Below are 25,382 nucleotides of genomic sequence, written 5' to 3'. Positions count from 1 at the left end.
CTGTTCTGCCTCCATGACACTTAAAATAACATTGTGTTTCTCTGAAACAGAACAGATTTTTTTTTTAAGAAAAGAAATTCCTTGCCAAGCTTTTTCTCACCAAATCTTCCAGACTACATACTTTAAGGTAGTGCGCAACGTCTGTCTATTAAAGCTATGGGAATTTAAGATTAAAGTTTTTCAAGAAAAAAAAAACTAAAACAAATAAACAATGTGTTTCATGCTGGAGCAAAACTGATGTCCAACAGAACATGACAGCTCATTTCCTACAAAGAGGAGATAGCCAAGAAAAATCGGTATTTTTAACGCGGCAAGACGCCATAGATTCCCCCTGTCTCCTCTGATTAGAATAAAGTCAAAGCAGATTTTTTTTGTCTTGTGATGATGACAGACTAGTAGAGCCATTTTAGATCCTCTCAGTGTCCATGATTAGCTTAGTGAACCCAACACATCTTAGACACAATGACGTGTGGTCTGGGTCAGGACTGGTGAGGCATTGACTTGTTTGGAATTAGAAAAATATATGAACCCATCAATATCTAAGTTTAAACCTCAACTTATATATTCAAGGCAAGGCAAGTTTAGTTATATTGCACAATACGGTACAAATACAATTCAAAGGGCTTTACATAAATGAAATAATATAACAGAAGGAAAATAAAAGTAGATTAAAAGCAGATAAAGATAAAAACATGATAAAAGCAGGTATAAAAACAAACAGAACAGTTGGACCACAGCCTCAGTGCTCTAGAGGGCCGCGTCTTTAGCTCTTCACAGCCACTATTGAGCATTTTTCCTTTGGATAAACTTAACATGCACAAGTGCACTCTCACAAACAACTACAGGTGCTTGGTTCCAGATACTTAGAGATTCATTTCCACACAGAAAGCCCATATTCTTATCTTCAGCTACTACAGTATACATGTCAGATTAAATAAAACTACTTATACTTCAGCGATAGTATCTAGGTGTTACTTTATTGTATCTCTTATACTATATCGGCTGGTCGTGCTGTTCTTTTTACATCTCTTTGCAGGTGATGAAGCAGACTGAAGATGTTTTATTGTTATCTCCGTTTTATCTCCTCTTTCTCCTTTTTTTCTGTTTTTCCTTTCCTGTTCTACTTACATTGCAGTGTCCATCTAATCTGTAATACTCCCTGCATGAATTATAATAAAGCTATTTATATGCATAAATCAAGCGGAACACTGTGGCGATAGCTGTACTGCTCCACTTGTTAAAGCAAAATCTGTTGGGCTGTCGTTTTGGCATCAAGACAAATATTCTTTTTGCCACATTACCAGACAGAGCACTGTTAAAAAAAAATTCTAAATTTGAACCTCAACTTATATATTCAAGGCAAGGGAAGTTTAGTTATATAGCCCAATATGGTACAAATACTATTCAAAGGGCTATACATGAATTAAATAATATAATAGAAGGAAAATAAAAGCAGGTATAAAAACAAATAAAACAGTTGGACCACAACTTCAAACTAATAATACCTCAGTTATTAATTTAACTTTAGCAGTTAAAGGCAGCTAAATAAAGTTTTTTTTTGTTTTGTTTTTTTAAGTTTCTCAAGCTTTCAGCACTTTTAGAGTCTTCTGGAAGATTGTTTGTTCCAGTTAAGTGGAGCACAGGAACTAAATGCTGCTTCTCCATGTTTGATTCTAGTTGTGTGTGAACAGACTAGGCTTGAACTAGAAGACCTGAGTGGTCTGGGAGGTTTCTACAATGACATAAAGTTGGAAATCAAGTTACGCCTGTTTGTAATAAACTCCATAGAAGTAGGTTGTATCATCCAAGTCTTTTAAAATCTCTTGGTTCTTCCTCAGCTTCACATTGTGGAACCTCCTTTCTGGTTTCTGAGCTACTGATTCAAACCTAAGTAAATCTGTGTCACCCCAAATGCTTTCTGTTATATATGCTGTTAAATATCTGTAGTTGATCTTTTATGTTCTGAGATTCATTGATGAGTTTTTCATCTGATAATATCCAGACATTGTCACATTTTGAAAAATAAAAGCCTAAACCACTCAGTAAATCTTTTCAGGTGTTCCTCTGCGGTTGAAAGAGGTCATTCAGCTGCAGACTTGGCCTCCCTCTCTCTGATATCTCTACTTGAAATATAATCACTTAATTTTACAAATTCAGATGAATGCACAAGTACAGACTTGTCGTTACTGTGCAACATGTAAGCCTACCCCTTATACTACCCGTAGTGCCTTCAATAATATTTGCCCCACCATGCACCCCTTTTATTGCATTTATGCATTTATTCATAGATCTAAATATGTCACACACATTGATTACCTATTAGATAGTGAGATGCCAGCATCTGTAATGCACATGTAACAAGACATGTATATTCCCATGTAAAGATAAATTACACACATTGTTCCCTGTGTGGCATGACATCAGTAGAGCTGAGGCTGAGATCCTCACAACAGATTTTTAGAAAAAACATATATCTATAGAGCAATCGCAAGTATTTGATTTTCTTTATGTTTTAAATACTTACAGACTTTATATGTGCTGCACCTTTCTATACATGCTAAATCCTTACAGGACTGTGGGAGCAACAGTGCCTTTCTTGAGTGGTAAATTCATATTTTTCTAAAAAAAATTAAATAAAAAAATAAAATATATATATATATAGTGTAAAGTTTTTGCAGTCGGTGGTGATTTGGGGAACTCTTTCCTTGCTGGTGTTTGTCCGCTGTGTCTCATGAAGGCCAAAGTCAGAGCTGCCATCTCTGAGAAAAAATGTAAAAGCGTTCATTAAATTGTCTGTTGTTAAGCTTTAATTTCTTAGCTGCTGACCAACATTCATAGAATTATACCACTCTGTGTCATAAATCATTTTACGACACTGAGTTCACTGTAATATTTCTTATGCTTTTCTAATTTATTGATATGTACCTGTAAACTCTTTCTGCTGTATTAGGTGCAGGAGTACGGCCGGGAGTCACTGGAACTGGACCCGGTGGAGGTAAGAGATTCTCTACATTCTCAAGCTGTTAGTCTGAAAAAAGAACATGTTGGAACTTAAACCAAAGCCATGTTTGAAATGTAATAGAGTAAAATAAGAAAAAATGTAATAATAAAAAAATTGTTTCAGAAGAATAAATTAATTGTCCTTAGCTCAACACTATGACTAGAAATGTGTTATTTTAGCCAGGGCATATATGTCACTCCTTGCTTGATGATCCATGAAACGCTTTATGTTTTTTTTTCTTTTCGATTCCAGCACCTGTTATCCCTCAGACAGGCCTTCCAGGAGGATCTGGTGGTTCTGCAGGAAAGAAAGCTGCCAAAGTGCCAGGTTTTGTAGACTCAACAATAAATTCATGAGGTTGAAGACAGACAGAAAGCAGAACCGAGCAACATTACAGACAGGCTTTTATTGCATGTGGCAGATGTTCGGTGTGGCGATAAATGTATCCGTGGCGATTCAAATCCAAGCTGACTGACGTCTAAAGTTTTAAAATAGGTCATGTGGTTTTTAAGAGATGAGGTACTGTTTAAAATTATAGAGGAAAAAAATCCTTTGAGTAACACTGTGAGTGCATTTATATTTTACAGTAACCCGCTTTTTGGCATCAATGGCTTGTGTACTTGACCTAAAAGAATATATCTATCGATATAGTAACACACTGTTTGCTATTTTCTTTGTACATTTTGTTTTGATGCAAAATGCATTTTCAGATCTAAGTGTTTAGGTTTTATTTACCTTATTTTTTCAGTCAAAGACAGGACTATTACAATCATCATAGTTTTATTATTTTAAGAATTTTTTTTTACAGCTCAGTTGACAAAACCAGCTACTAGTGCTATTCTGACTCACTTGAGATTTACATCCTACTTTTACTCTCTCCAAATATTATCTTATGTGCCTTACTGAGAGTATAGGACAAGAAATAGATCAGACGGTAAAGACCATTGGTCAAATATTATCAAAATTACATTTGAACTTTGACTAGACCAGAGTAATCCTCAACGGAAACATAGAGATAATGTTACATGATAAATTTACTTTATATCATACTTTGTTAAGCTTTTATGAGTTAGCTTATGCACGTTGAAACATTTCGTTTGGCACTACAGAGTATTCTTAAAATATTAGTAGTTGTCTGGTGCTATTTCAGAAGAAAGGCTTTGTCTTCACTGCAATGCCGCCTCGACCCATCTGATGTTGCCATATCATGCCACTTTTGCTGATTAGGTTCTTCTTTAGGAAGACGAAATAATGTCTAACAACTCTCACAGGTGAAAACACATTTTAATGACTTAGAGATTAGCTAAACTGTCACTATGCAGATTGAAATGCAAATTATGGAATACTCATAAATTCTGCCCCCAAAACGCAAAGTATGAGAATAACTCAGATATGAATAGGTTAAAGCTTTGTGCCTTTGTCCCCAAGCACAGTGGTGGGTAGGATTGCATGTCCCTGTGGGAGTTTCTTGTAGAGGTTTACTTTGGGATTGGTGCAGCGGAGCAAAACTGCATTTTCCTCAAATGTTCAAGGTTAATATCAGCTGAGACATTGGTCTCCAATGTCCAAAATGAACAACATTGTTTATTGCATAACAACATGAACATACAATGTAATCATGAAAAAAAAAATGGGAAGATTGGTTTGGTACCTTTGTACTGACAAAAAAACAGCTAGTCTTCTGTTTATCCCTGTTGAGTTTGACTTCACGTAAGGTCAGCAGCAGTTTATATATCCTTTACATTTTTTAAAGCTTATTTACTCTGTTCCATTCTAAATACTTTGGGTTAACTGTTCCGGAGTCATATGCAGCAAAATGAGAGCATTTAGCCATTTTTGATCTGTTTTTTTTTCCCTATGTCCCATGTCGTCTATTACTTTTTTATGCAAAATCCTGCCAAAGTTGTCAGAAAGCGGGAGACTTCTGCTCTTGCTGGAAAGGGGCTTTGATTGATTGACATTTGGCGTCACTTCAATTGTTTTCCTAGGAAAAGTTAATTCCACCTTAGCTGTGGGTCTTTCCAGCTCCACAAGAGAAACTGTGGGCATTTTGGCTACTCTTTTGATTTTTGCTTTCTTAAACTGATCATTTTAGAGGGATGGCAATGTTTTGCAAGGTTTGCAGTTGAGACATACTCTTTCCATTTTAACATAATGGATCCTTTAGTGCTCTAAAAGTCAAAAGCCTGTTTTTTTAATGACTTAAACTTGCTTTAAACTTCTCCATAACCTCATTCCTCCTGTGTTCCTCGGTCTTCATCATATTGAGGCTGATGATGTCAATACAATAATATATAGATATATATAGATATTTACTTATCTCAACCAGAGGTGTCAATAAATAGGAAGAATTATTTTGAAAATGAAACAATGCTACATCTTTCTGATATTTTGCCTGAAGTGACGCAGAAACCAAAGTGATTTTTTTGTTACTACTTGACTAAAGGTAGGTTGAGGATAAAAAGGTTAACTGTAAATAAAAGATGGTGGCTTTAGATTTAGCAACCTTAACAATGATGGCAAAGTTGCCTAAGAAATAAGTTGATTGTGTGCCATGTTTGTGTATTGAGAAAGTTACCGTAGTTAACTGTGAGGCATTCTCCAAATCTCCACTTTTTTTAAAGGTTTTGATTAACAAAAGTCTCTCATCTGTATATCCGTAAATTGGAAGCAAACATTTCCTCTCATTTGATGTTGCAGGTGTGGGTGTTCCTGGACTTTACCAAGGTGGAGTTGTACAGGGAACAGGTTTGTGTTTATTAATTAAGTCCATCAGGCTTGCATCCTGTTTCTCTCATGCTTAATCATTTGTTTACTTTTTTTCTGTTTCTCTTTTGAAACAGGGTTTGGTAACCGTGGAGTTCTGCCTGGGGTGGCGACTGGAACTAACTTAAATCCCAAATCAAGTAAGGTTAAGATTTTGACTTCAGTCTGCTGAGTGCCTCTTCCTTAAACTTAGATGACTGCAACATGAAGCATATTTCCAAAGTCAAGAAGAATTAATAAATGTCAAGAAAAATGGAATTAAGATCTACAGCATTTGGGGGGGGAAAATGGGGGGAAATATGTTATAGATCAGAGTTTACAGCTGCAGCATTTTCTAACCTTTTGACTTTAATATGTATATTTTTCTTATACAGGTGGAGGACAACAAGGAGGTCAAGGACCAGGTTAATATTAAATCTAGATTTTTATAAAGTAATTTGTATTTTGTTAGAGTTGGTAGTGTAGATATAACAACAAAACTACTTATTTTCTTTTTCAGGAACTAGAGGGTTTGGTGGACCGATGCAGCCAGGAGTGTTTCGTGGATACCCCCTCAAATCACCCAAAGGTGATCTTAAATGTTGAAATATTTTAGTTCCTTTAAAATGTTATATTTTCTGTTACTGATCTTTTTTTAAATGATGCATAACCTTTCCAATGTTGAGTTCACCCATACTTTCAGTTACACAGAAGATGGGAGAATACAAGAAAAGCTTGTAGATATTGATAATCAATTTGCTCCTAAGACTGTGATAGGCAAGGCCTTCGCCAATCTACTGTTGGGCATATCCATCCTTTAGTATAACTACAAATAATCTGGCATATTTAACTCAAAGCATCATTATTTTGTTTTCTGAAATCACCACCTAAAACAAACTTGAATGTTTACAGTACACATTTTGAAAAGCTAAATATAGAAGAGAATACAATTTTACTTTATTGGACCAATCCATAGTGCCAGCATGCTTCAAGTCTGCCACCATCATTCCAGTCCCAAAGAAGGCTCAAGTCACCTCACTCAATGACCTGTTGCACTGACTCCCATCATGATGAAGTGCTTTGAAATGCTGGTAAAAGAACATATTGTTTCCAGTCTCCCCCGAACATTTGACCCCTGCCAGTTTGCCTACCGACGGAGCCAATCCACTGAGGACGCCATCTCCTCTGCTCTTCACCTGAGCCTGCTAAACCTGGAGAAGAAGAAGACCCATGTATGTGATGCTGTTCCTGGACTTCAGTTCAGCTTTCAACACCATCATCCCACAGAATTTAATAGACAAACTGGAACAGCTGGGCTTAAATACATGACTTTGAAACAAGCTGCTAGACTTCCTCACAAACAGACCTCAGTCAGTCCGGGTCAGACAGAACACCTCTGATGTCATCACCCTAAACACAGGCTCTCCTCAGGGCTGCGTACTGAGCCCCCTGCTATATACTCTGATGACACACGACTGCGTCTCCAGGTTCACAACCAATCACATCGTGAAGTCTGCAGATGACACCACGGTGGTAGGCCTCATCAGAGATGACAACGACCAAGATTACAGAGAGAAGGTGGAGCAGCTGGTGGACTGGTGCAGAGATAACAGCCTGATCCTGAATTTAGAGAAGACAAAGGAGATCATGGTCGATTTTGGGAAGAACCATCCTAACCACGCTCCACTGCTCATCAACAGCTCAGCTGTAGAGGTTGTAAGCAGCACCATATTCCTGGGAGTGGACATCACAGACAACCTCACCTGGACTTTAAACACCACCTCACTGGTGAAAAGGGCACAGAAGCTCTTGTACTTCCTGCTCAGGATACAGCAGATTTTGCAACAGCTTCTTCCCAACTGCCATCAGACTGCTAAACTGTTGAAAAAAGAACCTCTATATATATAAAATGTTCATTTCACTGCCAAGCTGCTGCTCATTCACTGTCTAAAAGCTGTACAAAACAAAATGTTATGTATACACAGAGTTTATACAAAATGGCAATAAAAGTTGTCTTAGTCTAAGTATAACCTTTCAATTTCTGACCTTCAGATCTTTCCTGTATGTCTCACTCCCTTTTCTACCTCTCTTTTCCCCCCAACTACTGTACAAGAAGGAGGTACTAAAACTTGTCTAATAATAGCATATACACGTAAGAAATCATATGATTCTGAACTTTCTTAAGGGAATTAAAGCCCATTATATGATTAAATGTTCCCAGTCTTTACATTTAAATGTCATTGATTCAAATCTGACATATCAACAATTTTTTCAGCTTAGACTATGATTCCCTATTTCAATTGGTAACACAAAAGTTAGAATAGAAACAAATAGAATAGAATATCCCTTTACTGTCCCTCAATGGGGAAATTGTGATGTTACAGCACTAAAAGGTTATAGGAGAAATAGCAACACAATGTGGACCTTTGAAAAGTGTGTAAAAAAACTGATAAGAAAATAAAACAAATAAAGTGTTGTATTGTACAGCGTTTTTACAATATAAATACTGTGTATCTTGATTTAAGTCCAAACAATCAAGACAAAGGAGCAAAAGACCTTATTTGTATCTTTTCCACTGTTTTATCACTTATGTCTCTTACCACACATCAATGAATTTGCTTTATTCTCTAATCTTTTTGTCTATGTTTACCCTTTAGGGGGCTATGGAGCAAAACCTGGGGTTGGAAAAGTTCCCTACGGTAATAGTATATTTTAAACACCATTGATGTTACAGTAGATGAAAACTGGCCATTAGTAATTGCTCGCGAAACAATCAACCATCTATATTCTAGGTTATGGCGGTTATGGTCAGGGTGGAGCTGGACTTCCAGGAGGAGGAGCTGGTGTTGGTTACCCTGTTGGAACTGGTGAGTATTTAAAAAAGTAATGGAAAAATTCTTTCAAAGGTGGAAATCAGTAAAAGAAATTAAAGAAATCTCTGTTTTTGGCAGGAGTGGGGACCGGGGGTGTCTCACCTTTTCAGTCTAAAGCAGCTAAATATGGTAGATTTTTTTTTACTATTAGTGGTTGAAATTTTTCTAGCGTTTAAAGAAAATAAAAGACAATAAAGACTGCAAGAGGGACTGGTGTATTTGCTTGCTTTTTCAGGTGCTGGTGTTGGTGGTGTTGGTGGTTTGGGTGGTGTTGGTGGTGTTGGTGGTGTTGGTGGTGTCGGTGGTGTCGGTGGTGTCGGTGGTGTCGGCGGTGTCGGCGGTGTCGGTGGCACTGGTGGGCTGTATCCAGGCCAGGTTCAAGGAGGTATCAACAACTTTCTACTCTCAATACGTTCATGATTCAAGTAAGGGTAAATATTAGAAAATGACCTTGTAGCAATGAGAATTCGAATAGTAGATAACAAAACCAAACTTAAGGTTTTATGCAAATGTGTACCGGTGTGTGGTCCTGTTACTGTGCCCCCGAGTGATCATGCACCTTGGCCACCTGGCCAGGGGATATCCCTTTGGCTGACTGGTCACTATATGAATATCATCTGGGAATCTGGGGATCGGATCCTCTGTTGTGTACCTTGCGACATATGCAACTTTATACCTCTTTCTCCGCTGATGAAGATTTGCTTACTTCAGCATGCTGACTACTTGAAGTGGCTAATTCTAAATATTTCAGTTCATGTTTATATCTTTGAGCACTGGGGGTCAAAGAGCCTCATTACAACAGCTGAAGATTTCCCTGCTGTTTAAAACTATACCTGGGCTATCTAATTGGATGAGTTTTACCGTAATTGTTAGTAAAGGTCAAACTGACAAGATTTTCTTTTTATGTCTTTCAGTTTTGTTGTTTAATTCTTGAATTATTTGTTGTTTTCTAATGTTTTATCAACAGGATACGGACCTGGGTCCAAGGCTGCTAAATATGGTAAGAACCTTCAACTGTATTTGAAAAAAAAACATAATTAAATATATTTACTTTACTTGGGATGTATAATTTGATACATTAGCAAAAAGTATGTTTAATTGATCAAATTATAAATGCATGAATTGCAGAAATGTTAAATCACACGTTTCTTCTGCTATTTTATGGATAACTAATGATTATTAGCAGGGTCTTTGAATTGATAAAGGCTCACAAGAAAATAAATTAATATTCTTAAAGAAATCTGAATGCTGTTGAGAATATAAAGGCATTAAACAAAAAAAATAACTTTGCTGGAATTTGAAAGATTAGAAAGGAACAAAAGCAAAAATAGGAGGAGAAATACTCCATATCCCCTTTTGCCTGAAGCAGATTTGACATTCTTATTTCAGGTACAGATCACAAAGGACTTAGCGTAGTTTCTGTCGCAGTGCATTAGATGGCTGTTAGGTGAAAAAAGATTCTTCTATTTTTTTCTAATCCAATTCTTTTCATTTCAGTGAAAGACTAAAAAAGAAAACAACAACAAAAAAATCGATACGATTTTGTTATAAGTAGAACGTTAACACTTTTCGCAACCTTTCTAAAAAGGAACAAACAAGCATAAATTCTTTTCATAAGGTTACCGAGTTCTACAATTTTAAAGTCAGATCATTTCCTTTAAATCTTCTTGAAATGTGTCTAAATACCTGAGTTGTTGCTTCCTGGATGGGAAGCGAAACATCTTCAGACTTGGAAAGAAAAGTCCAGTGGATTGTTTTTTATTTTATTTTCTTATTCCTGATTTGTTGTAACAGCTTCTAAATCAGGGATGTCAGAATCCAGTCCTTGAGGACCAGTGTCCAGCAGCTAGATGCATCTATTTTGTAACACACATGAATCAAACTGTTAGGTCCTTTGCAGAGCTCTGGAGAACTTAAGTAAACTGAGGAAGAAATTTGGCCATTTGATTAGGGTGTGTTGAACCAGGAAACTCTCTTAAAGTTTCAGGCTACCAGCCCTCGAGGACTTGAGTTTGAAATCCCTGCTCTATTGTACATCATAAGCAATGAATTACCATGGATTATTATCAGTAGACACAACAAGTAAAATACAATATTATTTTCTGCTCAGTTTTATGCTCTGATTTAGGCTTTCTGTAAAGTTGTAATGTCTCAGAATGTAGGACCCAGAATTCAAGAAGAGACTTGAACTTCACCAAGCATAGTGTTTGCTGTGGATTCTATTGGGCTGCCTGACCCTGCCATATCTTAGCTCCCCCTGTCTAAATCAGACACACAGGGTCCCACCTTTTTCATTTTTGGCTTAAATGCCCAGTTGAAAATAAATGAGCCAGCAAGCCCCAGGTTACACACCTTGGGAAATTAAGCAATTTGAGGCATGCAGAGTTCAAGGTAACAACTATTTATATCAGATATTTTAAGAAACACATAATATTTTTGTTCTATATACAGAGAAGAATATCCTAAACTTGTAAGTTAAACTCATGCACGCAGACACACACACATCCGTGTTTTCATTACAAAATAAGAGCCACGCATACTCTAATTGACTTCCATTCATTTTCTACCCTTTCTACTGCCTAACCTTGGCATTTACCCTTAACCTAACCAATACTGGAACATATGCCACCCTAACTTTAACCCTAAGCCTAAATCTCACCTTAGTCCTAAACCTAAGCCAACAAAGGACCAGTAAAAGGTCTTTCATTTAGATCAAAGCTACTATTAAAAAACACAGAAAATGTCCTTTCTTTGCTGCCATTAAAAGTACACAAAGACCTTTAGAAATTAGAATTTGAACAAGAATAGTGTGGATGGCCAATGGGTAAAGTCAGATGGAGAGTTTCAGACAAAACAGCGCTTTTTTAGGAAGCTGGCCAGCACAGGGAGCCACTGAGAACTCAATTGGGGTCTGCTCTAACCCTTTACTGCCACAACTATTTTAATTTAGTTTAGTTTATCTGTATAGCTACAATCCATAACACATGTAATCTGAAATTATATATATTTATATATAATGATAATATTTCTGACTGTCTGATTGGATACAAGGGGTACCGGGAGGAGTACCGGGAGGAGTACCAGGAGGAGTTCCAGGAGGAGTACCGGGAGGGGTACCAGGAGGAGTACCAGGAGGGGTACCGGGAGGAGTACCAGGAGGAGTTCCAGGAGGAGTACCGGGAGGGGTACCAGGAGGAGTACCGGGAGGGGTACCGGGAGGAGTACCAGGAGGCGCCCCAATTAGTGTACCAGGAAAAGCTGCTAAATATGGTAAGTTGACACATAATATCCCAGTTTTAAGAGAATAAAATTTCTATTTTGTAGTAAGAGAAAATGGTTTGTTGTTGTGTGAAAGAGATGGAGACAAGAGAAATTTTAAAGCTGAGGAATCTTTAGGTATTGGGAGTGGATTAGTGTAAGAACTGGGAGTCAAAGAACCAATCAGTATAAAAGTGAAAAGTCTTACAGTAGGTTTGAATCCTAATATCTCACTCTTTGAACTTTCCAGGAACTATTAGAACCTAACACAGTAATAACCAAATTTGGATCTTATAGTTTTGCTCTAATCGAGTAGTACAACATAGTGTGCTGATTTTCTGTTTTTAGGCACAGATCCCATATCCTTATGCATGAAGTAGAACATCTGTAACATCTGTTAAACGGAAACGTGTGCTGCTTGTATTCCTCTGCTGATTAAAGATTAGGTCTGAAACAGTTTTCCGTTGATTCTTCTCTCTTCATTTTTTTTTTTCTCTGAAGTCTTTCTCAGTGTTGCTTTTTCGGTTTGCTGAACATGAAGTAGCTCTCTTTGATCAGAGAGAGCACACTGTTATTACCAGAAAATGACTCTGTGGGCTTTTTAAGTTTTCAGACCGTCAACTGTTAATTTAGCCTTTCTTCACTCGTTGATGGATTTGTTTTGCTTTTAAGAGTTTAAAGACAAACTGTTTCTTTTGGCTCAGAGTATATCTCTGACTGAATGTTGCACCAGAAAAATAGGCATCTGCAGAGCCTCTGCTTTCTTATCTCATGAGGGATAATCAATAAATAGCTCACAGCTGAACTTCAGTCACTTTTTAGGGTTTTTTAGGATGGTTTAACCAATTAGTTGTTGATTATTCATACATCCTCCTGCAGTTTGGATGTGAGTGAGTAGATACTCTACCAGCGTCAGGAAGTAATTTTGAACAGGGGGTGTTATTTTTTTTTTTGGACAAAAGACCTCTGAGCCTATAGTTATTTTTAAAATACAATGAATAAAAATCACTAAATAGCCTAAGATTCATTACTTTATTGTCACATACACTTCAGTGCATGCAACCAGGGTCTGTAACACACAGATATCATCCGTTCTCACTATTAATTATACTTCACAATAACACTATAACAACATAGATTTGGTCAGCTGGCATTAACCTGAGTCACTGTGTTTATGTCACACATGACTCTATTAGCTCCAAAATCCTTTTACACGAACCACAGGGAAATAATTATATAATCACTCTATTTGGAGGTTATTGAACAGTTTTCCAAATTCATTACACATGGAACACAGGATAAAAAAAATAGATCAAAATAACACTCTCTAAAATACTATGGTTACTGCATGAATAGATGTGAAAGTGTGCAGCGGCACCATGCTCTTACTTTGAACTACAGCAGGGTGCCTTTTTCATTTAGTCGGGGAATAATAACTAACGCAGTCAGATAAACACAAAACAACCTCGGAGGTCCGCTGGTTGCCACTGTCTTCTCAACATCTGATTTTTTTTTTAATTATGCACTAAATCAGTAAATGGGCTATATAGTGAAGCTTAAAAGTATAATGTTCTTGCCTCAAATGATCTTAAATTATTCTTATATAGAACAACGGCAACAGAAAAGAGAACTTTTAACTTAACTCTCTGAGCTCTGTGAGCGCTCCACTGGAAGCTGCTGCTGCAGCAGTGCATGCTGGGACAGCTGGCAATCTCAAGAACGGACAAGTCTGCTCTAATGCATCCTCTGTAAAGAGGGAAGGGGAGAACAATATTAAGGTACTTTGTCCGTTCTCGGTCTTGTGTTCTTGTGAATTGGAATAGTATTCGGGCTGAGGCTGATGACGTTTCACGAGTACACAAGCACATGAGAATGCACAGTAGACATTTTGAGAAACTGCCTATGCAAATACCTCTTTACTGAGAGACAATTAGCTTGCTTGGCGTTGTCATGACAACATAACTTCCATGAAACTGTGTTACTTAGGCCTCAAAATATTGTAATAGTGACATTTAAATAAACGTCAAAATGCTTTCCCAAAATTTTCACAAGAAATGTATACATTGTGTGAAATGTTTTTAATACATTTTGTACAAAACCTCTCGCCACTATAGGGTGCTGCAGCCCCCCCAGCACCTCCACTTCCCGTGGCCATGATCAGCATTGTTCTTTTTAGCATCTTTGGGTGCAACTCAGTAAAGGGCAACTTCTGCTTCTTTTATATCTTACTTTACATTACAGAAATAAAGCTGCTTCTTTGAACATTTCTTAAATGCTTATTAATTACTAATTTAGGTTATTATTATAATAATTTCATTATTTCTTCTCAATGCAGTTAGAATTGTGGAGCACTAAAGAGATTGAATCTAAATCTCTTTAGATTAAATTTAAATTCCTTGCTGAAGATCAACACAGCAATCAATCTAGCGGCTGCAAAAAAAACTTAGCAGCAAATTATAACTCCTGTACTTCAGAGTCGTAACAGTGTTTAGTATTTTTTCCATGTTAGACTGATAATAATGGTGATGAGTCCAGGGGTTTTGGTCACTGCTGATACAGTGGATGTTACTTCGATATTAGGATACCTATGAAAATAATAGTAGAGCAGAGTTCTTAAAGACTCTTCCTACAATGAGAAGCACACATAAACAGTCTGGTTGCTTTTAGAGACTTCTTAAAAAAAATATCCTTATGCCCTATAAAAGCTAATGCATGATGTGGAAGAGTTATTTAAGGGATATAGCGAGATGAAAAAAGGCCAGTTTGGTAAACTTGAATCACAAAATTAGACTTAATAGAGAAGGGAAGTGATCCAAAAGCCACAAGCTTGAAATCTCTAAATGTCTCCAGACCCAAAGGAGAGAACTTCTCATTGGCTTATCAACAGAGCCATTTTTAACATTACATTCTTGGCAAATGGTCAACATCCTATCATCCAGCCATCAGTAAAGATGTACTGGAAGTGCTGTAAAGGAAGATATTATTTTACAAAGCCACTTTTAGCTCAGCAGTGGAGTGGCTGTCCAAATTCAAATAAACGGCCTTCAGCCCTGTGGGCCTCAGTACATTCTGTAGATAAGAAAAAGATTCAGGTGAAACGTAATAACACCTGTGTGGGTCAGTTAGAGTTTATTTTGACTTAAAATGTTTGATATCAGTGATCAAATGTGTTAATAAATACATTTCCTTTCAGGAGTAGGAGGGCAGGGAGCAGGAGGATACTCCCCAGCATCTAAAGCCGCTAAGTATGGTAAGTGAAACAAGATCAAATAAAACCATGACTTTAAAATATGATTAACATTACTCCATTTTTTTAGGTCTTGTCCCAAGAGGTGGAGGAGGAGGGGGAGTAGGAGGAGGAGGAGTAGGAGGAGGAGTAGGAGTAGGAGGAGGAGTAGGAGTAGGAGGAGGAGTAGGAGGTGGTGGGATCCCTGGGACACAGTATATACCAGGATATGGATGTAAGCTCCTTTGACAGATTTTTTTAACTTCACTGGCTGTAAAGTAAATCTATAATAAGAGAATTAGAGAATCTCAGATTATCTTTTCAAGCAGCCATCTTTGTTCTGTTTTTGTTGCAGCTCTGGCAACTGGAGTCAAACCTCCTAAATACGGTGAGACTTTTATTCTTACGATCTCAGTTTATTCAAATCTTACATTAAAAGCATCCAGAAATTGTATTGGTGCACCAAATATGGAGATACAAAATAGTGTAACTGCTACCATTAACAGCTCTTCAAACAGGCCTTGGAGGGGGTGCAGTCCCTGGTGGCGGAGGGCAGGTACTACCAGGAGGAGGCTATGGTGGTAAGATAGTAGAATTTATTCAAAGAAAATAAGTCAATTGATTTATAGTCTTAATAAACTTAATAAACATCTTTGCAGGTTACGGAGGAGGTGCAGGGGTCAAACCTCCAAAGTATGGTAAGGTATTCAGTTTTCTCTTTTTAAGAAAATCATAAATATTTTCATATCAGATATCTTTCTTACCAAATGAATCCATATTTTTCCCCTGCTCTGCAGCCTTTTAAAGCTTGATAATTATTTTGAAATTAGGAAAAGCTAGAGAGGGTTTGAATAGTGAGAGACCATCCATAAAAAAGAAAATTGACTGGAACTGTTGTTTAAGTGGCAAAATATTTTATCTCATGTAAAAAGTATAGTATGTTCTTGTGTGCAACATGAAATGCACTACTGCATCTCTTTCAACAAGACAACTTTTTGATTTGCTGTGGAACAATTTAAACCTAATTTTTTTATTGCTCTACAATAGGAGGACAAGGAGGAATAGGGACTGGGTTCGGATATGCAGGACTGGGAGGAACCGGAGGAGGGCCTTTCTTTCCAGGAGGAGGACAATATTCAGCCGCTGCAAAAGCTGCCAAATATGGTAGAAATAATCATTTTAATAGATATTTCAATGAAATGAAATAAGCAGAATATTTTATCTAATCTTAAATGCTTATATTATTCTCATGACTGTAAGCTTATAGAAATGTTGGCTTGTTTCTATAAACTAGGAGTTGCAACAGGAGGAGGTGGAACAGGAACTGGAGGAACATTCGGAGGACAAGGAGTTGGGCAATATCCTGCAGCTGCTAAGGCGGCTAAATACGGTAGATACAGTCACACATCAAGAAAGTACACCCCCTAAGATATTTTCTGTACATATCAGTGTTTTTTTTTTTTTAGATGTAAATGCTGTTTCACCAGTCAATACTTGATATCTGGAAAAGTTAAATATAAATGTCTGGCAATGTGGCAATTAGAATAAGTGTCTTGGCGCCAAAAACAGGGCCCAACAGATTTTGCTTTCACAAGTGGAGCAGTAGGGCTGATGCCATAGTGTTCTGCTTGTTTTATGCATATAAATAACTTTATAATGATTATGCAGGGAGTTTTACAGATTATATGGAGACTGCAATGTAAGCAGAACAGGAAAGGAAATCGGGGAAAAAAGGAGAAAAGATGAAAGAAGGAAGAGATGAAAGGGAGACAATGATAAAACGTCTTTAGTCTGCTTCATCACCTGCAAGGAGAGATGTAAAAAGAACGGCACAACCAACAGATTTAGTATAAGAGATACAATAAAGTGGCATCTTGATACTATTGCTAAAGTATAAGTAGCATCATTCAGTTGACATTTATACTATGGTAGCTGAAGATAAACATATGGGCTCTCTGTATGGAAGTGAATCTTCAAGTACCTGGAACCAAGCACCTGCCACAGCAAAAGTTGCCATATATGCTAGAAATAATCATTTCTAATAGATATTTTAATAGAGTATTTTATCTAATCTCAAATGCTTACATATTATTTTCATGACTGTAAGCCTATAAGGCATTTTGGCTTGTTTCTATGAACTAGGAGTTGCAACAGGAGGAGTTGGAACAGGAACTGGAGGAACATTCGGAGGACAAGGAGTTGGGCAATATCCTGCAGCTGCTAAGGCAGCTAAATACGGTAGATACAGTCACACATCAAGAAAGTACACCCCCTAAGGTATTTCCTGTACATATCAGTGTTTCTTTAGATGTACTTATTGTTTCACCATTGAATACTTAATATGTGTAAAAGTTTATAAATGACAGTACTGCATAGCTGAAAGTAAAAGGATTTTTTTTAAATTATCACAAAAAATCTGAAATGCGTGGCTTACACATGTATTTACCCCTGGTTAACTCTAAATAAAACCTATTTAATCAAATGCCTTTAGACAGCCAATTCATAAGCTGAATTGATTTTTGATTTTCCTCTCAGCATGAATGCAGCTGTTCTGTGAAAGCTTTAGAGGCTTTTTTGGAGAAGATTAGTGAGCAAACAGCATCACGAAGACCAAAGAACAACCTGGTTATGTTGGAGAGCTCTGATCAATCCATTGTCTGAAAATGGAAGTTGTATGGCACATCTGCAAACCTAAAAGGAGAGATTATTTTTAAAATTTAGCAAACAGATTTGTTAGAAAGTACCCAGCTTAGATGGGATAAGCTCTCTACTGGGGAACTTTCAGATATATTAAAAAAAAAAAAAGAAGACTTGGAAGAGTTGCAAGAAAATATCTATAATTTAGAAAAAGCGAAAAGCCTCATAGGTAGCATTCCAAATAGCTGCATAGGGGAAAAGTGTGGAGGAAGGTTGGCTGGTTATTTACTGTGACCAAAACTGAATGTTCTACAAGCACCATTCTGGTTGGGAGTGGTGACAGCACCATGCTACGGGGAGGACTTTCTTTAGAAGATGGTCAGAATAGGTGAGGCAAACCTTGGAAACTGGTGTTCACATGTGCTCTGAATCCAAGCTGAAAGACTTTGAACTATTTCACAAACTGGACAGAGCAAAAAAATCGACTCAAAAAAGCACAAATTTAATAACTATGAAAGGTTGTTCTGCAGCAGGGACTGACTACACTCCACTTCAAAAATACACAGACTTTTTTCTTTTATTTTCAATGTTTTTGCTGCAGTACCTATTTGCAATTAGTTTTTCTTTTTTTATTCTTCTCAACCAGGAGTTGCAGGCGGTGCTGGTACAGGACTGGGACCAGGAGGAGTAGGAGGAGTAGGAGTCTTACCAGGAGGTGGACAATACTCTCCTGCTGCTAAAGCCGCTAAAAAAGGTACAGCTAAAGAGCATGTAAACAGAGATTTAAATAAAACTCAATATCAGCTTTGATTTTTAATTGTGTTTTAAAAAGACTTTAGAAAGATGAGAACAAAGTCGTGTTAATTTGTATATATCACTTATTGTCTTTCATCAGGCATCCCAACTGGAGTCGGACCAGGAGGAGTTCCATCAGGTAAAATCACGATTACTTGTCCAATAAGTTGAGTTTGTCTCTATACCAAAAATACATGTATTATTTGTGATACCTAAGATTTTTAGACCATAAACTCTTTTACCACAGAACAGTGCACAATGGTGTCGAATCAGGTTAATGATTATATTTTACAAAACACTTTCTGTCAAAAGTGCATCTTGATCCAATTCTGACCTAGAATTTAAAATTGATTAGAGATAGTTATACAACTAAAGATTTAAAAATGAATCACTGAGAGCTGATCACTACTTATGCTATCTCTACTTACTTACACTTTACATATAGCAAAGGAAAAATACTAATGTTCACATAACAGCCAATTATTTATAAAGGTGACCTGATAGGATTTTCCCAACTTTAGAAGATTAATGTGAGAGTTGGCTGTTGAAATAAAAACAAATCTTAAAATTCTCCGAATTTTGAGAAAACTTGTTTTTTTTATTTCCACAGTAGCCATTATCCTCTTCCATACATCACAGATTAACAACTTAAAATTTATTCAGAGCCTCTTTCTATCTAAAGCCCAAACAAATAGTTTTTTCTATAGATGTGAGCTTTAAAATCTAAATTAAAGCTAAAAAGGAACCATACTTGGTTTATCAGCCTTTGGCACCAGACAACTGAAGATACGGGGCCTTACTTGAGTCTGACTCATGTTTCATCCCCTTTCTAATAGAACCAGTTCACATCTCTTTAATTTAGTTTGCTCTGCAAGGCAGTTTTTGTTTTTTAAGTGACTACAGGAACTGCAGCATAGGTGTGATAAAGAAAAAATTTACTTACAGTAGTTGGAAAATCACGCTTCATGGATCCTTTAGGTCTTTTTTCAGTCTCTTAATTTCATCTTAGTACGTCAGTTTTCCCTTCCAGATGAAGAATTGTCTGGTGGGAGTATTCAACCAATGAGAGCTGTATCATATTAGACAGGCGCTAAAGTCATTTTTTAATAAACATTTTAAATATAACGTAACAAGGTCAGGTGCTTCTTGTGTTTCTACATTCATCTTTGTATTAATGTCGCTTAAAGCAGTAGAAATTTCTAATATTATGTCTATGGTTCTACAAGAGCCTTTAGAGGGTCCCTGGAAAAAAAGCAAGTAGATTTAAGTTCACAACTGAAAAAGAGCTGTCATCACAATTAATTCAAGAGATTAATTATTACATATATCCCAAACTTATTACCCCTCAGAAATAGGCCTCCACACATAAACAATGTCAGAGGAGGTAGAAAGTGTCATTTCTTGGTCACCTCTGTGCTTCATGCCGTAGGTGTTGGACCTATTGCAGTTCCAGAGACGTCTGTCAGCGGCGTTCCTAATGGCTCTCTATCCACCGGCGTTCCTGTGAAACCAGGTGATGCTTTTTATGGTTTGTGTTGTCAATGAAACTAACAGTTCATTAATCATGGAATCAGAGATTATCCTTCTGTGCTTTTACAGGGAAGGAAGTCGGCATCGGTGGAACTGCTCAGCCAGGTAGATTAACTCTGTAATCTCTCCCATGGGTAATAACTGCAGACGCTGTTTCCAATGATCCCTGCACTTATAACTCAAACATTGTTTACATTGCTAATGCTGCCAGCTAATGACCACCTCTAGCTCACAGGCTCCAGCTCTGGCAGTGTTAAGGTCCACTTTACAGCTTCTACCTTGTCTGGCTTTTCTTGAACACTGGATGAATCTGGAACCTGTTGTCTCTTTGGCAGGGCCCACTCCTATGGCTGCACTTAATAAGGCGCCAGAGGTCCCACAGCCCAGTAAGACTTGCTGCTTGCCTAAAGTCTTTCACCATACTGTGGATATGGCACATTTATTCTTTAGTAGATTTTAAATGTTTCATCCAAGTCACCATATGTGAATAGAAACATTTTACAGATCTCTAATATAAAGCATGCACAAAATGACAACTATGGGAATGTAGAAAGAGGGTTTGCATTTGAACTGAGATATTTGCTTTCGCTGTATAAAAAAAGACAATCAGTGACTGAGATCAAATCAGAATGAACTATTTTCTCTTTTAAGTCAGTTTAGATCACTAAAATTAATTGTATTTGTTAAAAATTGTGCCAGAATAATGAGAAGGAGGCATTCAAAGTCAACATGTTACATCCACTATGATTAAGGCTGCTCCTGTTGATTGTTTTAGTAATCTGTTATTTTTTTCAATTAATCGTTTCATCTAAAGAGACACTTTTACATGTAGTAAATTAACATGAAAAAAACAATTGTAATAAAGCAAAATAGCCTTTGTTGCACATTTTAAATAAACTGCAAATGGTAAAACATGTGAAAAATATATAGTTAAACATATTCAATTATAAAAATATAAGAATAAAGAAACTGTTATGTTTACCTTAGTCACTGCTATAGGTAGGTTACTCTTTCACCAGGTGGTATGTGTAAGAGTCTGTGTGCTATTACTCCAGGTAACGATCCAATTCAGCGAGCAAATAAGTTAACAATAAGTAATCGATTAATAATGACTAATTTGGTTAATCGTTTCAGATTCCTACATCCTTTTTTTGTCTGGGAATTTGTTTCCCATAGGTAGATGATAGGCCAACAGACTATTATGGCTGCTGCTATACGGTTCCGCTTGGTAATTATGTATAAGACTTTATTTAAAATAATTAAGGGAATAACATGTATACAACAGGAAAACAGACAGAGAGGTGAGAAAGGAAGAAGGGATGAATACTAAGGGCAGATAGAAAGAGTTGAAGACAGTAAACAGGGAGGGGAGTAAAGAGAAAAAAAACAAAAAAAACAGCAAAATAAACAACACAGAAGATTTATAGTAAGTCCTGGAAGTCTTCTTCTGCATCTGCATGAGGTGAGAGGGAAAGAAAACAGAACAAAACAACAGAAAATAGATTACAACATCTTTTAACAACTTTAGATTGTGCAAATGATGATTGTAAGTTCCGCCTGAGTTAAAGAGAGTTGGACCAGAGAAGAGATTTTAATGCAACTCTTGAAACACATGACTTCCTTGTGTGACATCAAAAGAAACCAATCAGTGTTAGAAAGAGAAGCTGGGATCTTCCCAACTTTACTTTAGTAAGATTTCTAGTTGCCTGAAGGCAAAGGTGGAAAGTAACAAGATACATTTACTTGATTACTGTATTTAAGTACTTTTTTGAGTATCTTTACTCTACCTGATTCATTTTAAGAGGGGTACTTATAATTTTAACTCCACTACATTTCATTCAGTTATTTTACTTTCCGCTCCACTACATTTTGAGGAAGTAGCTAGTTACTTGTTACCTTTCTCTCAGCTTAGCTTTGTAAACCGCTGTAGCTGTTTTTCTTTTTTTAAATGCATTTTCAACATGCATGATAGCAGCCCTTAGGACTGAATTTGTTGCAAAGTGGTTCTACGCATCAATGCATGTGGTGGTATGTACTGATATTGAATAGATTAATATGTATTTTTTGAAAACTTAAGTACTTTTAAATGCATATAGTTTTGAATGCTTAAGTATTTTCAAAAGTGAGTACTTTAATACTTACTTACCTACCTACATACCTAGATGTTTGAGTAACTTTTATATGTAGTTGAGTAAGATTTAATTATGAGTATCAATACTTTTACTCAAGGACTACTGTTTAGTACTCCGTCCACCACTGCCTGAAGCTGCCATATTCATCTGTTCTGCATATTCAACAATGAACAGCATAGGAATGTCCAGGGGGACATTATAAAGACAGGTCAGAAGTTGGTAAGAGGATTGTTTCAGTGAAACAACAAGAGCTAAGATAAATCTAACTGAGTCTGAAATCTATACTCCAAAAAGAGAAAAAAAAAAAAAAAAAGATTTGGGTTTGCAAATGCTCCCAGGGACAAAGACCTTCACTTTCTAAGATAGTTCCATTTGAAAAAAAGTAAAATTAAAGCTTTGAATATCTTTTTCCACATTTAGAGTCAAAAAGAGAAAACTTGTGAGCTTAAGAGAAGCATCCCAACTGTGAAGTGCAAAGGTGGCAGCATCATGACTGGTCAGCACATATGTTTAAAAGAAGCCTCCACAAAGCCCTGATCTCTGTCAGTCTTAGGAAAGAGCCTGAGAAAGTTTGACCCTTTTTATACATTTAGAAAGGCAAAAAAAAAAAGGCAACACAAAATAATCAAATCTATATATACCTTTATATAAATTCTCCAAAAATTCCCTTCCTCATTTATTTATATTTGGTAGATAAGAATAATCTTACTGACCCAAAGCAGAAATCAACAAACTTATTTATACAGTGTATGTAAATATCTGTTTTCAGATGCAATAAGGGACAGTTTACAGCAAAGACTTTCAATTTTCTGAATATAACTGTTTTAATATGCATGTAAAAAGCACCTACAAGCATGTTTTTGTACTAACTTCTGTTAGTTAAAATAAGGCAGTTTTAGAATAAATGTGCTGTCAAATTACTTCTTTTAATAATTGTATAATTAAAAATTATTTTATTTTTTTTTTTTTGGATTAGTGACATCTAACTCTAACTTCAAATCTTTGAAAAGTGTCTGTTTCTGTTCAACACCGACAATACTTTATGCATGTATGTTATGTTATCCCAAAAAAAGATGTGTAAAAGTCCTCAAATTACCAATTATATCTATATATGTAGCAGGATCCCATGCTAAGATTTTCAGAAAACTAGAATTTGAACATTTTCATAATTTTTATATAAATCCTGAATTGCAAAATCATTAACAACCCTACTCACTGTCACTCAGGTATAAATACGTTTTAATTAGGCATTTAGTTGGAGGAGTGGGAATAGACATGGTGAGCAGAAAGATAAGGGAAGTTAAAGAAAAAGTCTTCTGAGATCACTGTTTGAGAATTGTAGCAAAATGTGGCATCTTTTAGATTTCATATCTTAATAACCAGCTTGAAGAAAGGTTGGGTGTTTGGATGTGATGCAATGAATTGCATTTTCTTCCCAGCATTAGGGAAGGTAAATGTTTTACAGTGCTTTGAATAAATCAGACTAAAACTTGGCATCATGTTTTTTTCTCACGCTCTTTACATTTGACCACTGCTGCACTTTATGAAATGGAAATGTTCCTTTTCACTGCTTAGCTGCTGCTTGACTGAACGCTGTATTAACAAAAGTTCATTTTGTATACAGACAATAAAAGTTGTCTACGTCTAACTGAGCCATTCAACACCAACTTTTAGGTTTCATCTGTTGTGAAGCAAAGAATGAATTAGTGGAAAAGTACCTTTCGACAGATAAGACTAATGTCTGCTGATGAAGTTTCTCAGTCATCCAGGTCATAGTCATTACAAAAAAATTTTTTTTTAAATCCACTGGACTTTGTTTCCAAGTTTTAAGATGTTTCGCTTCCCATCCAGGAACCTTTTTCAAGTCAAAGTGATTTTTTCAATTTACTTTGAATTGAAAAAGCTGGAGAGAACAGAGGATTCAGAAGGTGATTTTTAAAGAGCTAAATGGACTAGAAGATCGCACATAGAGATTGTGTGCAGAGGATTTGTCAGTATTCTCCCTAAGACACCTAGAACCCTTGTGGACTACTATAGTACAGGAGATAAGAAAGTGCTGTCCTGTCTTAGTAATAGGTGTGCATTATCTATCTATCTATCTATCTATCTATCTATCTATCTATCTATCTATCTATCTATCTATCTATCTATCTATCTCTATATCTCATTTTAATCTAAAAGGTTTTTTTTTGTGTGTCAGATAATGTCACTGCAATAAAAGACATATTTATGCAAAACCTAATTTTAAATCGTTAGAAGTGGTTCCACTTCTTGTAAAAGGTGCTGTAGATGAAATTCTAAGATAAAGAGAAACTAATGGGCATGATCTCTGTGAAATCCAACAGTACGATCTGTCTATGTTTGTCTTTTTGTTATTTAATAACATCCCTTCCTTCCCTCTCTCTAACACTTTACTGGTTTCATGGATTAGCTTTCAAATTTCCAGCTTTCAATGTGTTTTGCTTGCTAATACTGATGTAACAAAGATGATGGCGTTCACTTAATTCTGTGCTCTGACACTGTGATCATAGCGTTCAAATAAAGTTCAGTTCGATTCCAACCTAAAGTTATCAGTTATATACTTCATATACTTTGCAAATCCCCCTCCTGAAAAGCTGCAGTAAGAAATTATTGATGAACTGAGTGATCAGCATTAACGCAGGCGGTAGCTGCGTACTTGGTTATCAGATCAGAAGTACTTTAATAATCCCAGGGGGAAATTACAGATGTGACTGTTATAAACACATGCAGGCTAACTAAAACAATGCATTTTACTGATTTTGCTCTTCTTTCTTTTTTATTTTTTTGTTGCGGCTGCATGAAAACAGGTGGTAAGTTCAAACTAAAAATATATTGATAAGCATTTGTTCTTAAACCTCATTATATGGTTCAATTTTTAATGTAAAATTCATCCAAAAACAGTTGCAGGTGGAGTTCAACAGCCAAGTGGTAGGTGCTTTTTTTTTATTATTATTATCATCATCATTAATCAGTTAGCAGCAGCAGTAGTAGTTTATTTGACTGATTTCATACACGTTTTTAAGCCTTTTTTTACTTTTGCTTAAACATTTTATTTGATAAATGTATTTCTGTTACATAGAAAATGTGAGTAACAGCAACTTCTGGTGGTTAGAGAAGTTATTTTATGTTTCTTGGATTAGTATTTTTGATGCACAATATATTAA

The 25,382-nt window shown here is 36.3% G+C and overlaps 1 protein-coding gene across 1 annotated transcript in view; it reads left to right on the top strand.

Moving 5' to 3' along the window:
* The window catches only part of LOC107088311 (elastin-like), a gene marked incomplete at its 3' end in the record, with an annotated part of 100,368 nt that overhangs the window by 42,398 nt on the left and 32,588 nt on the right, over positions 1 to 25,382 (top strand). Inside the window, exons 8-34 of the mRNA XM_015380412.1 lie at positions 2,951 to 2,995; positions 3,254 to 3,328; positions 5,702 to 5,749; positions 5,845 to 5,907; positions 6,142 to 6,171; positions 6,267 to 6,335; positions 8,404 to 8,445; positions 8,539 to 8,613; positions 8,698 to 8,748; positions 8,855 to 9,004; positions 9,587 to 9,619; positions 11,731 to 11,889; positions 15,071 to 15,127; positions 15,195 to 15,215; positions 15,246 to 15,338; positions 15,459 to 15,491; positions 15,610 to 15,684; positions 15,763 to 15,801; positions 16,151 to 16,267; positions 16,398 to 16,493; positions 17,246 to 17,341; positions 18,387 to 18,494; positions 18,636 to 18,674; positions 19,965 to 20,048; positions 20,135 to 20,170; positions 20,401 to 20,453; positions 25,119 to 25,147. Coding sequence (XP_015235898.1) covers positions 2,951 to 2,995; positions 3,254 to 3,328; positions 5,702 to 5,749; positions 5,845 to 5,907; positions 6,142 to 6,171; positions 6,267 to 6,335; positions 8,404 to 8,445; positions 8,539 to 8,613; positions 8,698 to 8,748; positions 8,855 to 9,004; positions 9,587 to 9,619; positions 11,731 to 11,889; positions 15,071 to 15,127; positions 15,195 to 15,215; positions 15,246 to 15,338; positions 15,459 to 15,491; positions 15,610 to 15,684; positions 15,763 to 15,801; positions 16,151 to 16,267; positions 16,398 to 16,493; positions 17,246 to 17,341; positions 18,387 to 18,494; positions 18,636 to 18,674; positions 19,965 to 20,048; positions 20,135 to 20,170; positions 20,401 to 20,453; positions 25,119 to 25,147 — 1,816 coding nt within the window. The remainder of the gene's footprint in view (positions 1 to 2,950; positions 2,996 to 3,253; positions 3,329 to 5,701; positions 5,750 to 5,844; positions 5,908 to 6,141; positions 6,172 to 6,266; positions 6,336 to 8,403; positions 8,446 to 8,538; positions 8,614 to 8,697; positions 8,749 to 8,854; positions 9,005 to 9,586; positions 9,620 to 11,730; positions 11,890 to 15,070; positions 15,128 to 15,194; positions 15,216 to 15,245; positions 15,339 to 15,458; positions 15,492 to 15,609; positions 15,685 to 15,762; positions 15,802 to 16,150; positions 16,268 to 16,397; positions 16,494 to 17,245; positions 17,342 to 18,386; positions 18,495 to 18,635; positions 18,675 to 19,964; positions 20,049 to 20,134; positions 20,171 to 20,400; positions 20,454 to 25,118; positions 25,148 to 25,382) is intronic.

This window comes from Cyprinodon variegatus, unplaced genomic scaffold, assembly GCF_000732505.1.
Source record: "Cyprinodon variegatus isolate N-32 unplaced genomic scaffold, C_variegatus-1.0 Scaffold213, whole genome shotgun sequence".
Classification (NCBI taxonomy): Eukaryota; Metazoa; Chordata; class Actinopteri; order Cyprinodontiformes; family Cyprinodontidae; genus Cyprinodon; species Cyprinodon variegatus.
Note: the sequence above shows the minus strand (reverse complement) of the source record. Positions and strands in the feature narration are given on the sequence as shown.